Source organism: Polistes fuscatus, unplaced genomic scaffold, assembly GCF_010416935.1.
Source record: "Polistes fuscatus isolate 324 unplaced genomic scaffold, CU_Pfus_HIC Scaffold14, whole genome shotgun sequence".
Lineage (NCBI taxonomy): Eukaryota > Metazoa > Arthropoda > Insecta > Hymenoptera > Vespidae > Polistes > Polistes fuscatus.
In genome coordinates this window covers 5,140,590-5,154,338 of record NW_025113042.1, presented here as the reverse complement: position 1 = coordinate 5,154,338, position 13,749 = coordinate 5,140,590, and the positions used below count along the sequence as shown (strand labels likewise).

The 13,749-nt window shown below is 28.6% G+C and overlaps 3 protein-coding genes across 9 annotated transcripts; 2 read left to right on the top strand and 1 right to left on the bottom strand.

Moving 5' to 3' along the window:
* The first annotated feature begins 782 nt into the window (after positions 1-782).
* On the top strand, positions 783-4,632 carry LOC122514241 (hormone-sensitive lipase). 5 transcript variants are annotated; one of them, XM_043630940.1, is made up of 11 exons: positions 783-1,066; positions 1,438-1,828; positions 1,917-2,118; positions 2,206-2,419; positions 2,490-2,677; positions 2,754-3,036; positions 3,140-3,362; positions 3,469-3,659; positions 3,773-4,098; positions 4,182-4,307; positions 4,393-4,632. In XM_043630940.1, exons 2-11 carry the CDS (start codon positions 1,470-1,472, stop codon positions 4,459-4,461), a joined length of 2,181 nt encoding a protein of 726 aa, XP_043486875.1. In that variant the 5' UTR covers positions 783-1,066; positions 1,438-1,469; the 3' UTR covers positions 4,462-4,632. The 5 variants fall into 5 exon arrangements, with proteins under 5 accessions (XP_043486875.1, XP_043486874.1, XP_043486876.1 ...); XM_043630939.1 differs by having other exon boundaries at positions 1,294-1,828; XM_043630941.1 differs by having other exon boundaries at positions 783-1,077.
* A 439-nt stretch (positions 4,633-5,071) lies between these two features.
* On the bottom strand, positions 5,072-6,315 carry LOC122514240 (probable N-acetyltransferase san). Of its 2 annotated transcripts, XM_043630937.1 has the most exons (4): positions 6,210-6,315; positions 5,809-5,965; positions 5,512-5,678; positions 5,072-5,423 (listed from the first exon to the last, which is right to left on the bottom strand). In XM_043630937.1, exons 1-4 carry the CDS (start codon positions 6,215-6,217, stop codon positions 5,252-5,254), a joined length of 504 nt encoding a protein of 167 aa, XP_043486872.1. In that variant the 5' UTR covers positions 6,218-6,315; the 3' UTR covers positions 5,072-5,251. The 2 variants fall into 2 exon arrangements, with proteins under 2 accessions (XP_043486872.1, XP_043486871.1); XM_043630936.1 differs by lacking the exon at positions 6,210-6,315 and having other exon boundaries at positions 5,809-6,122.
* Positions 6,316-6,700: 385 nt separating this feature from the next.
* On the top strand, positions 6,701-13,166 carry LOC122514239. 2 transcript variants are annotated; one of them, XM_043630934.1, is made up of 3 exons: positions 6,701-7,316; positions 7,960-12,051; positions 12,124-13,166. In XM_043630934.1, exons 2-3 carry the CDS (start codon positions 8,071-8,073, stop codon positions 12,415-12,417), a joined length of 4,275 nt encoding a protein of 1,424 aa, XP_043486869.1. In that variant the 5' UTR covers positions 6,701-7,316; positions 7,960-8,070; the 3' UTR covers positions 12,418-13,166. The 2 variants fall into 2 exon arrangements, with proteins under 2 accessions (XP_043486869.1, XP_043486870.1); XM_043630935.1 differs by lacking the exon at positions 6,701-7,316 and adding an exon at positions 7,567-7,646.
* Positions 13,167-13,749: the final 583 nt, after the last annotated feature.

Sequence of the window (13,749 nt, the reverse complement as noted above, 5' to 3'; positions counted from 1 at the left end):
AGGAACCTTAATATAAAATATTACCGATGTAGAGTAAAAAAATTTTTAATCTACTATTACCGACAGCTACCGACGGTGGCAGTTACCGACGGTCGATGGATAAAGGTAGAGCACTGCAATTACCGATATCGCCATTAGCGGGCCTGCCACTAAAGTGGCTTTTTCGATTATTTTTTCCAGGTCCATGGCCACTATAGTGGCTCACTCGAGTAGCCTACTTACTCACTGTTTGAATTAAATATTCGTCTTCATAATCATTCATATTTAAGTGAAATGTTAAAGTTTAAATATGTACAATATATTTTTAAGAAAAATTATAACAACATTGTTTAAACGGAAATCTACTATTATCGATTATCTGAAAAACATGAATTTACTATTATCAATTGTCGGTAATATAAGAAAATAACTTATCAGCTAAGTTATCAAGAAAATTATTTTGGGTAATTTTATCTTTCTCTTTTTGATAATAATATAATTCTTTATAACTATTTTAAAATTATCTATTTACGACAATAATTTGTACAATGAATTTTTATCATTAATTTAACGTGTTTTCTAAATTAATAGATATTATGTGTGTAATTATAATTCTAGAATGATTACAAAAGAATATTATTTTCCATGCCTGTAGAATTTTTACTGAAAATTAATTAAAATAATATGTTAATTAAACCACTGCTCATCTTAATAATTAAAATATTTATGTACTTTGATAGAAGATAAGAGAAAAATACAATTTTATCTCTTTAATGTTTTGCTATGGAAAGTATAAAAATAGAACAAATTTAACGGTTGGATCAATAAAGGAAACAATTAGAAATTAACATGATTTGTAGTATTTAATTGTTAACAAAGAAATACTATCTTTAGCTATTTGTTAATAGATAAGAGAAAGAGTTGAAACGAGATTGGAAACAAAAGATTTGAGAAACGATGATTGGACATTCATAAGCGCGCGGATTAAAACTGTCCAGTCGTTATCCAGCTTTCTGAAGAAAAGCGTACTCTCATCAACGACGCATTTGTGTTTGGAAAACGCTCATCGATTGTGAAAAGCTTTATGGTAACAATGATGTTCGTATTATAATATTGCATTTAACGATATGCATTATTAATAAACTTATTCAAATGATTGTTAACACATTGCACAATAATGATTCGAAAATGTCTTATAAATAATTGTCAACATTTATTAATAAATTATCAAAATAAATTAAAATTAGCATCACGAAACAATATATATTTTTCAAACAAATAATAATACATTTATATATTGACTTTTATATACAGATTTTATTGTTTACGGAATCAAGAAAATCTTAAAATTAATGAATGGAATATCTTTTAAATAATGAGAATCAATATAAATGCAAGAATAATATTATCAAGTTGAAAGAATTCTAAATAAAATTATTATTTATTATTTATTAATAGTATTGACAGAATAGAATTGACAAAAACTTCAAATGTCTCTTGAAGATGATTTTGAAAGACCATTCGAGGAATTTGAACCTTTACAATGGGGTGCTCTTAGAGAATTATGTCATGCTAACAAAGACTATTTTTCAACGCATCAAGATGAAAATGGGTCAAGAATCCGAGCTAGCCTTTTGGCAATATTGGATCACTTAGAAAAAATGCAACCATTATACAAAGAAATCTCAAAAATTGCACCGATGTTTGACTTTGATGAACATACTCCAGGAAATGGATATAGAAGTTTTTTAGTATTAGTTGACAGAGGTATTATGCACTCTGGTACTGTATGCCGTCAAATGTATTGTCAAAAAGATTCCTTCCTATTTCGTAAAAGTTATTATATGCGGTAAATAATTTTTTCTTATATCTTTCACAACTATGTTTTTGTATGTAAATTTATATATAATTTAATTATTAATTTTATATTTATTCAGCGAAGTTGAAGCTTGCTCTCAATTGTTAGCATCTTTGTACACTTGCCTACAATTTTTGAAAACACTTTTTTCTTGGAGCGATCAAACAAAGGATGGAAAATTATCTCTGTTCTCTTCTAACGAACACAGTCCCCAAGAACTTTTAAATCAAACAGAGATTGTTAATCAATACTGTTTTTATGGTAGATGTTTAGGATTCCAGGTACTTAAAAAAATTCTTATTATTATTATTATTATTATCAAACCTGACATGAGATTAAATATTAAAGAATCATTACAAATATTCTAGTTTGGTGATAATATAAAACACATTTTAAAAACTATATCTGTCTGTTTGGCCTCGTTCAGCGAAGTTTATTATTCTAATGGAACATTATTTGGACGATGCGCTAATTCCTTAAAATATGTAATGGACCCAGAAGCAAGAGCACGTCGTATTGTCCATGTATCTCAACATGCAGATGTTTCATTCTGTCAATCTTTCTGGTTTTTGAATGAAAATGGTAAAACCTGTTGTAGAATTTAAAAAAGAAAAAATCAAAAGTATTGTATTACTTATATTATGAATTTCAGAAATATTATGCAGTTCAGTATCAATGGTCGTACCATTAAGTATAAATCAAGTGATATCTATACCTCCTGAAGAATTAACACTAGATACGCTTGATGGAGGAAATATTTCTATTCCAATACCAAACAGTCATATTGGAAGAAAGCCGATACATGTCCGATTACTTAGTGCTGTGCGTCGTGTTGGAATGGTATAAAAATTATTTATTAATCATAAATTATTTCTATTTCATTTTTTATAGACAAGATAAAAATATTTTCTTTCAGGTTGGATCAGCAGGTACTGGAGGGGAATTACTTGGCCTATCTGAAAGCTTGATTATTCATTCTCATGGAGGAGGTTTTGTAGCACAAACTTCCCGTTCACACGAATCGTATTTACGAACATGGGCAGTAAAATTAGGTGTACCTATTTTAAGTATAGATTACAGTTTAGCACCAGAAGCACCGTTTCCTCGTGCCCTTGAAGAAATATTATATGCTTATGCATGGTCATTAAATCATGCCAGCACATTGCTTGGAAGTACGGCACAAAAAGTAATCCTTATTGGTAAAACATTTTTACAATATTTCGAAAAAATATAAATTTATTTGAATGTATTATTAGAGTTGAAATAATTTCACAAATTATTCATAAAATAACATGTTAACAGGAGATTCCGCAGGGGCTAATTTGAACTTAGGAATGACTTTAAAATGTTTACAAATGAATATAAGAAAACCAGATGGTATTTTTATGGCATATACACCAATTTTAGTAGAATTTGTAACATCACCATCACGATTATTAAGCCTAACAGATCTGTTGCTACCTTTTGGTTTTATGATGCGATGCCTAAAAGCTTACACAGTGTCAGATAATAAAAAAACCATAGGGTAATGTTACAAATGATTTATAGTACCTAAATACAATTTTATTTTATATTTTTTTAAATGACCAGAAAAATTTTTAATGGAAATATAAACAAACTTTTTTTTACAGTCCTAGAGAAAAAAGTCAAAGTGGCGATGAAGTCGTAGAATCGGAAACTGAATCGTTTGCAGAAGTTAGTGAGAGTGATCTCATAGCGTTGGCTCTTAGTCCTAATGGGGATGAAACGAACGATGCACATAAGCTTGCCTCACTTCCATCTGATTCAACATTAAACTCTGTAAGCCTAGCAGATGTTGACGGTATGTACAATATTAAACAAATTAGTGTCGTAACGCATATTATCAAATTTAAATAATATTTATTTAGTATAGTATTAAAATAAGTGTAAAAAAGTTATTTATTATAATACTAGGAATAGATCATCCAAAACAAGAAGTTAAGTCACAAGAATATATCCAAAGATTTTTAGAAATGTATAGAAACTCAAGCGTATGTACTTCGGTTCCTGTATTAAATAATTATAATGGTACAGATGACAATCCTCCAAGCAATGGCAGAACATGGTCATTTTTTGGATGGCCTCTTGGCGGAGATAAAAGAGAAGTTAGAGAACTCGATATGGAAAGAGCAAAAAGTCCTTCCGAAGAATTCGCATTCACTGTTCCTAAAGATCCATTTTTAAGTCCATACCTCGCATCGGATGATATTTTAGCTCGTTTTCCGCCCGTAAAAATTTTAGTGAGTTTAATGTTGTTAAATTTCATCAATAAAATTTATTTTATTCGTAAAAAATTATTAACATTAGGATATCGTCATTTTAGACAATGGAACTGGATCCTTGTCTTGATGACTGTGTCATGTTTGCAAGAAAATTAAAATTGCTAGGAAATTTAGTGACGCTCGACATATTATCTGGTTTGCCTCATGGTTTTCTCAATTTAGCACCAGTGAGATAATTTTACTTGATTATTTGTACATAATAATATTGATAAATATAACATAATATTATCTCATTTTATATAACTTTTGTAGATCTCAAAAGAAGCGTACGAAGGCTCTGAAGTTTGCATTAAAAGGATCTTGGAATTATTACAGCTGTAATTTTATATACATATATGTAAAATTATACACGTGTGTATATGCTAAAAAGCTTTGTTAAAAATGTGATAATCTGTAAAAGTATTTTCCACCTGGCTTGCGATTATTCAGAGAATGTTCAAATTGATCTGCAAGATCTGGTAATGTGTATATAAAATTTATTATCTACGGGGACTATTAATTTCTAATTTATGTATTTTGTAATGTATTTATATGGTTACACGTTATTTATTAATTATTTTGAAAATTTGTATTTTGCATATATATATCTTATTTATTTATTTATGATTTTATAAATATAACTTGATTAACTTAATTATTTCCGTGTTTTTAATTTGGATTTAACTGTATGTTTAACATATTAAATGCTACGTTGATTCCTATGGACCAATTTTGGACTTTTTGTTCAGGCCATATTTGTTGAAATTCTTATGTTTTTCTATGGTTGACAAATCATTGTTGCCTGAACGAAAAGCTCAACGAAAGAAATTTGGTACGTAAGGTGTTAATCAAATTTTTCTTTAAATCTATGCATTCCTTTATAATGAGTCTCTGTCTATTTAATAAATACAGGCAAATATGATATATCGGTTGGTAGAAAAAGATGAAAATATTTGTTTAGATTTTTATATTTGTATTATTGTTTATGTACAGGTGACTCCGTAACATTAGGTGCAACAGTAGATGTAATAACAAGGAGCTTCTTTATTTATAGAATTAAAAGACAAATATAATTTTGCGATGGCAAAAGGAAAAGGATGAAGAAATGATGTAATGTACAAGAGGAATTGAATTAATTGATTGTCTGTTGAATCGTTTGATTAGCTCGAGGTCGCAAAGTTTTCTGTAAAACATGTGCATCTGCGGGTTCTATTCTTTTATAATAATGTTGTTTAGTTTCCACTATTTCGAAACCAAATTTTTTATAGAAATCAATAGCTCCTTCATTACTTATTTGAACGTGACTAGGAATATCGATACATATTTATTAAAAAATTATGAATTATATTATTAAGATAAAATGTTTCATTAATAATTGGTACGCATACTTACAGAAAAATAGAGTCAAAGTTTCCATCCTTATTAACATACTTTAATACATGTTGTACCATGACCGTCCCTATTCCTAATCTCCTATAAGGATATAAACATCCTAAAGTCATAATATATAATCGTCTAGAGTTTTCCGAAGTATCTACACGGCAACAAACAGCACCAACCTATAAATACAGAATATTATTCTTAGACAATTAAACTAACGGAAAATACAACATATATATATCAAAATAATTGTTCAAACATATAATCAATGTTAATGTAAATAAATAAATAAGTAGAAAATTCAATTACCACTATATCATTGTAATAGGCTAGTTTGGCTAATTCCCCTGCTTCTAAAACGTCCTTATAAAATTTTTCATTATACGAAACTGGAAAGACCACTTGATTAAGGAGTTTAAGTTGTTTAATATTATGAGGCGTTACATCTCCCAATTCTATCTTTGACCTGTAATTAACCATGAAATACTCCAAAATTCTATGTTCACCTGCTATTACAGTATCTTTATATCGGGCTGTTACAATCATTATTATAAGCGTTTACAAATGTTAATTATTATTATCTAGAGGTTTGTTAGTCGGATTTATTACTATTAATAATAATAAATTACTTTTGGAGAGAAATATATTATTTATTAATTAAATATACAAAACGACTCGTCGAGGATCACCTCAAACTTATCACAATTTACCTAGTCATATTGGCCAACAATAAACTCCTCGCGGAGGGATAGTTTTAACCTACTAGCGATTGGTCGCATTGCTAACACCATTTTATGCATTCATTTGTTGCGCGCGCATCACTTTTACCCGCCAGTTTCCTTCCATGTCAGTTATTTTGATCGGTTGCTTTGATTATTATATAATTTGAGATAAGAAAATAAAATATATTATATAATTATGAATTTTTCATATAAGTAATATTAAATATTTAAAAAATTTCATATAATATTGATTAATTATTTATTAATATATTAAATATATATTTAATTTGCTGATACAAACAAATATTTACGTTTATACCAAAATTATAAAAATAACCAACTTGACAGATGAAAAAAACTATGTAACTATATGGTTGATCGTACCCTAAAAATATTTACAACGCTTAACGCGTATTGGCTGATATCATTAAGCTGTATACTCACTCGATTAATTTAAAAATTACGTCACGAGCTTAGGACTTTTTTATTATTATTATTATATTTAGATGATATATTAATCGATGTTTTGTAATAGGAGTAAAATATTTTTCCTGCTCGTTACTATATACCCTGTAATTGGCTTGTATTTTTTTGCTTGTTCTTTTTAATGTCGAATTGTCGAAAGCGTTGAAAATGATTTTTTAATTTGGAATTTTCATGATTTCCCAATATAGTCGCGACGTCGCCATCTTAAATCTAACGACGTCATACCATAATCGAGAAAAGATTTTTAGTAAGACGAAAGTCAAACGTGGCAGCAGTTGGCCTTTACGGATAGTGAATGTATGAGAAATTCATAAATCCATCTTCAACACATTTTCCGAGTATTTTCACCGGTGGTTTAATGCACCAAAGACGGTCAATTAACAAAGCTAAAATAGTACGAAAAATATTCAAAGCCAGGCATGAATTTTGGAAGTGTAGAATGCCAATGATATCTTGAAAATAATAAACGTAGAGGCGCCATTAATACGCGCCATCTGGATATCGTCAAGAAGAAGTTATGGTAGTGAGAAATTGGAAAAACTTTCGAATAACGCTTGTTACTTTTCGTAAGATCGTGTATCAAGAGGAGAAACTTATAATTTGAAACTGGTATAACATCCTCTTGTAAATATAAAAGTACTTATGAATATAATTTTCTAATAGGAAACTTCTAACTATTTCTTAACCTCTAAACGATTTGAATGAAATTTAAGAATTTTCAACGTTTGACATTGAAATGAATTAAAAACATTTATTTGTCTTTTAATGCAATAGTATTATACTATGAATAAATGAATGATCACATTATGAATAAAAATAACTGATTTGCAGGAAGCACTTAGAATTATTAGAAATAATTATTTGAGATGTCATATAATTGAAAATTAGCAATGGGAGAACTTGTAAAAGTCGTCATCAAACATACAGTTAGATGATATTGTATGTTTAATATTTTTTCATTTTAGTCTTTAATTGGTATCAATACAGTACTTGACAACAATACAATAGAGTTATTAAAAATAATTATAAATTGTTATGTTTAATAATATATACAATTTAAAATACTTCATAAATAATTTGTTATGAAGTATTTTATTATTCGAGTGTTTAAGGTTTATGTTTTTTAAATTGGTTCCAAGCAGTATAATATACGAATTTAATATTATATATATTTTTGATTTATTATCTATATTTTGTAAATAAATTTTTTTTACATTTATAAATATTTATATTTATTATTTGATGATTTCAGATTATTATCCCAATGCAGATATGCATTAAAGTGTTGCAGTTCATTTATAAAGAATATTATTATTTCAACTGCAGATGTTATTTTAAAATGAAATAAATATTAGCTATAAATATGCAGAATTCAACTAAGCTTAACAGAGATCACGATTATGGAGAATTAATGACAGAAAATCATAATTATATGAATACCAGTCCTCAGAAAGATATGTTGGAAAATAATTTATTAAAAACCGTTTTGAAACCTATGAAGGTATCTTGTTTGACAGTAAATAAAGATACCTTAGGTGGACAAGTTAAGGATATAAATGAGTTAAAAAAAATAACACCTCGTGTAAAGCTATTGGCTCATGATGTAAATAGTTTGAAGGAATTAACTAAAATTTCTTTGCAAAATAAATCATTAGAATCAGACAAAATTCAAATGTTTGAAAATACTAAGCAAGAATTAAAAAAGTACTGTCGAACCTGTGCTGGTTTGAAGTTTCCTTTGGTCGATATCTTCAGTGAAAAAGGTATTCAAATGAGGCTAAGTCAACAGATCAAACATTTAGAAGAAATAAATTCTCACGACAGTTTATCTACTCAAATGTGTATGGATTGTATTTGCGATTTGAAAATGAGTTATAAGTTTTATATGCAAATTAAAAAAGCTGAAATTAAGTTAAAATCCCTTTATGTTACAATAACCGACACAGTCGTACGTAACATAGAAGCAGATAAAATACAATCTCTAACTAACAGTCAAAAGCTGGTAGAAGAAATTGATGATTCCTCTATGGTGCCCATATCAACAAGCACCGACAATGATGAATTTGTTCCAAAAATATCTGCTATTTATTCTTTAAAAGATGTGAAATCACCACCTCCGGAAAGAGAGGCAAAAAATAATTCTGATGTAACATGTACAATTGAGCCTGAAATTTTTGAAGATGTTGTAAATCAACATCAAAGCGATGATAATGAATCTATCGAAGAATTCGATCCAGATGATCCACCATTTCAACCCGATAGTTCAGATGCTGCAGAATCTGATGATGAAATTGAAAGTAGTCACACGGATAGAAGACGAAATACGTCTAAAAAGGATAATATAAGTAAAGCAAATAATCAATCTTTTCTGTTACAAAATTTGTCGGGTAGTAATTTAATGCAGAATCAAGATGATGCAAATCAAGATGATGCAAATCAAGATTCTAATCAAACTGTATATAAATATGATACGGCATTAAAAGCTTATGTTAAATTAGATACTCCACAAGATAATTTAAATTCCAAATTTCAAATTAATCAGAAGATTGATATAAAAAATAATGAATTTGGGAAAGATACTCCAAAACAACCAAATATATTAAAGCGCAGGCTTTTGCAGCAAACAAAAAAGGATAATTTAGGAAATAATGATGAGTCCAAATGTTCTACTATATCTGATATTTCTGAATATCCGAAAGATTCGAAAATTCCAAAATTAGATATGCAAAACCCTTTAAACATTAACGATACCCAAGAAGATGGAATTATGTACGTCACTGTGAAAGGTTCTAAACCGAATGAAATATTATTAGTAAAGGTTAAAAAAATGGATAAACCGCTTGAAAAAAAGGACGAGAAAAATATGAGTAAAAGGAAATCATTTGATTTAAAACCAGTTGGTAAAATTTTGAAGAGATATGAAGCTTTAGCGACAAAAGAAAAGAATTTATTTACAGAACGTACTAAGAAGTTGGATAAGAGAGAACAGATAATAGAAGAGCAAATAGAAGAATATAAGAAAAAACGTGATAAAATTCTAGGTAGTCAACCAAATTTACCAACTAAAAACGAAGATACTCAGAATCGATTTGTTAAACGAGTAGAAAGTTCTGACGATCAAAAAGCGCATATATACGAAGAAAGTAATTCCAATTTAAAGGTAGAATCTGACGTTGATAGTAGTACTATGAATAGTGTTATTATAAGAGAAGAGAATGTTTCAGATGTTTCAGATTTTCAACAGGATCAGTCAGTTTCAGAGAAGGCATATGAGAACACAGAAGAGTACTTATCACGTTTAGCTAAACTTAAATTAAAATGGGAAGAGGCGAAAAAAAAGAAAGAATACTTACAAAAAGAACTTGATCAGTCTTACACTGAGGGAAACATGGAAAAATTATCACGAATTCTAGGAGAGAAAGAAAAAAACTTACTAGAATTTCAAGATTATTTAAAGCAAAGAAAAATAGTTATTACCAGATTAAAAGATGAAGACATCATTTCCCTTTACGAAGATAGAAATAACACGTCTCTTCAAAAAAGTTTACCCGACTTGATCGATGAAACAACACCAGCAGATTATATACCAGAGGAAAATTATTTAGAGTGTGATTATTGTCCTGAAACATTTTCTTCTAAAGAAGTACTTGAGGATCATATAAAAATGCACGATTTTAAAATAATGCATTACTGCGAAGATTGCATGGAGGAATTTCCTACAAACAAAGCAAAAAAAAATCATAATGTAATGTGTTATAAAAAATTATTATGTAAATATTGTGATATAATATTAGATTCGAAAGGCAAAAAGAGGCAGCATGAACAGAAACATTGTGATAATATGTTTGGCCAATTGTGCGAGTTTTGTGGTGAAAAATTCAAACATCAGGGGACCCTCGATCAACATGTTAAAACGCAACATATGAACTGGGAAAAAATTTTTCAATGTACTAAATGTCCGAAAAAATTTGCGTTCAAACAAAAGTTGAGTTTTCATTTAAAATCAGTCCACACAACGTTGAGAGCTTATTTGTGTGAAGATTGTGGGGCAGACTTTAAAAATCCTGCCAGTCTGAGACATCATCGTATTCGCAAACACCAACCTGTAGGGAACAAAAGAGAATGTCCAGTCTGTCATAAATTAGTACCATTTTATAGTCTTTCTAAACATATGTATACTCATAAAGCCTATACTATACAATGTCCACATTGTGATAAGATGTTTAAAAATAGTTCAACATTAAAACAACATGTAAGAATACATGAAGATCAACGACAATATCGCTGTGATACTTGCGGTGTTGGATTTAATAGGAGGGATGGATTAAGACTTCACATGAGAGTTCATGAAAAATCTGATAGCAGAGGATTAAAAGAATGCTCATGTCAAGTATGTGGTGAGAAATTCCCAAATCATTCTACACTAGTTATACATAGAAATCGCGTACACAAAGATGGAAGGCAATATACATGTCATATATGCAATAGATCTATGATTTCAGCAAGATCATTAGAATGGCATATGTCTCATATACATAACGAATCACTTCCTGGCATTGTAAAAGAAAGTGTAGATGGCGCACAAGAAAAAAGAGTTTCTTGTTACCATTGCAATAAAACTTTCAAAACAGAAATGATTTTAAGAACACATATTAAAAATACTCATATGGAGAAAGACCCTATGAAGTGTTTGGATTGCGACATGACATTTACTTCTGAAGTTAGATTGAGGCATCATATGATGGTACTTCATAATAGGCTGGAAGGCACATTAGCATGTCCTCATTGTCCAAAACGATTTGTAAATCAGCTTAGGTTAAAAACTCATATGATATCTCATTCTGAAGAAAGACCATATACATGTGAAATATGTGGATTTAATTTAAAGACTAAGATACAACTAATCAAGCATCATCAAAACAGACATAGCGATGAAAGACCTTTACAATGTAGATTCTGTCCATGGAGGTGTAAACAAGTAAGCGCACTTGTTTGTCATGAAAGAACTCATACAAATGAACGACCTTATTCGTGTAGTGTTTGTACACAACGTTTTAAATATTTGGGTGATAAGAATAAACATGAAAGGCGTCATGAAAGTTTAGGAGGATCTGGATTTAAACGAATAGTACCTGGCAGAAATATTAAGCATTCTAAAGTTCAAGGAGAAACTTCTGGTTCTGAACAAGAACAAGAAGAATTAACGCATGTAGATTCGCAGCTTACAGAAAACCAATACGAGGAACAAACGTGTCAACCGTTTGAAACAAAATTTATCAAAGAAGAAATCGTTAAATTTGAAGAACCTGAAATTGCAGAAGAATATGAGCAAGTCTATGAACAGGTATATGAACAATGTAAATTTACAATATGTATAAATAAAAACTTGTTAATTAATTTCTTATTTATATTGTAGGATTATGAAGAAACATCGAGAGAAGCTTCTGAAGCTGCCGAAGTTATTATGAACATGGAAGACACCACTGTATACACGGAAGAAGTAACTGCAGACAACATTGAGACAGCAGAAATAATGGCAAACGAAATGATGACTAACGAGATTTTACAGAGTGGAACTGTAGTACATTTGCAACAACAAGATGACAATGGAAAAATTCAAGTTATTCCTGTTATGCTATCTTTGCCTGATTTATCTGACACAAATACGGAAGTCAATTTAGCAACAGCATCAATAATGTATAACAATTAAAACTAATAAGTAGATTATTTCTAACTCTACGAAAAAATGATACTTGCAAAATCAATATTTTGTGACTCGAGATAAAATTATACAATGCTCTTTTATCTGAAGTAGTCACATTCCTGTAAAATAAATTCAGAGTGTTTTCTGTATTAATGTGATTCTTCGAATAACGATTACATGAAAAGAGAGTATGATATTTGCATATTTGGTAACATAAAGAACGATTATTCGCTGCTAAAGTAGTAGTTTTTTTAAGATCATAGGTATAAGATTATGTTAAAATTGTAAAATATTATAAAATAATAGCTTCGTGTTTATACGATACACATTTAAACACAAGTTTATACAATCTGCAAATTGTAAGGAAATAAATGAAACGTGAAAAGAAAGAAAGAAAAAAAAATAAATACTTTAAATTAAAATAGAATCAATAATTATTACTGCTATAAGGATACTATGTACAAATCTAAAGAGAAGAAAGAAAAAAAAATAATAAGAAGAAGATATATAAGAATGTTAAATATTAATGCAATGTTAGATATTCATTTATTTGTAAGATAGACAGTATATCACTGAGCATATATTTGTATATTTGAGACACCATGTCCATTTATCAAACTTGCTTATTTCATTAAAAGAAGTTATTGTGGAATATATAGGAATATCTTTAAAAAGAAAATATAACAACAACAACATATTTGTAAACACAATAGCTTTGCAAGGAAGACATAATAAATCCTTTGATATAGATAGCATATATTTTAAATATATAATTAGAGTAAAAGATAAAAGGTACGAGTTTATAAAAGATTACTTTGTAATTATGTTATAAAAACCAAGATTTTCCCATTAATATTATTGCTTCTAGATAAGTGGTACAATTTATTTGAATTATCTATGTTGATTTCTTTATATATAATGATTATACTGTAGAAAAAACATTTGAAAATTTTTTTGCAATGTGTTTTATAGATATAATTTCATAAAAGAAAATAAAAGAATTACATATTTGTGTATTTTATTATACAAATATACTAAATCGTTTATCACAATATCTGACACAGTTATGATTAATATTCTTTGCCTGTTACGATATTAACATTTTAATAATTTGTTTTTTATCTTTTGTCCTACACATTTATTATTTCGATTTATTTCTTAGAAAAAGAACAAGAGCAGTATTGATTCAATTATGTGTTAATGCAACAAATAAGATATACTAATAAATTTCGTTATTTATCTTATCATATTTTTTCATTTTTTATTTTAAAATCTTGTCTGTGTAAGTTAACGAGGTAATAAAAAAAATATTTTCAATATTTAAAGTTTTTTGTTATT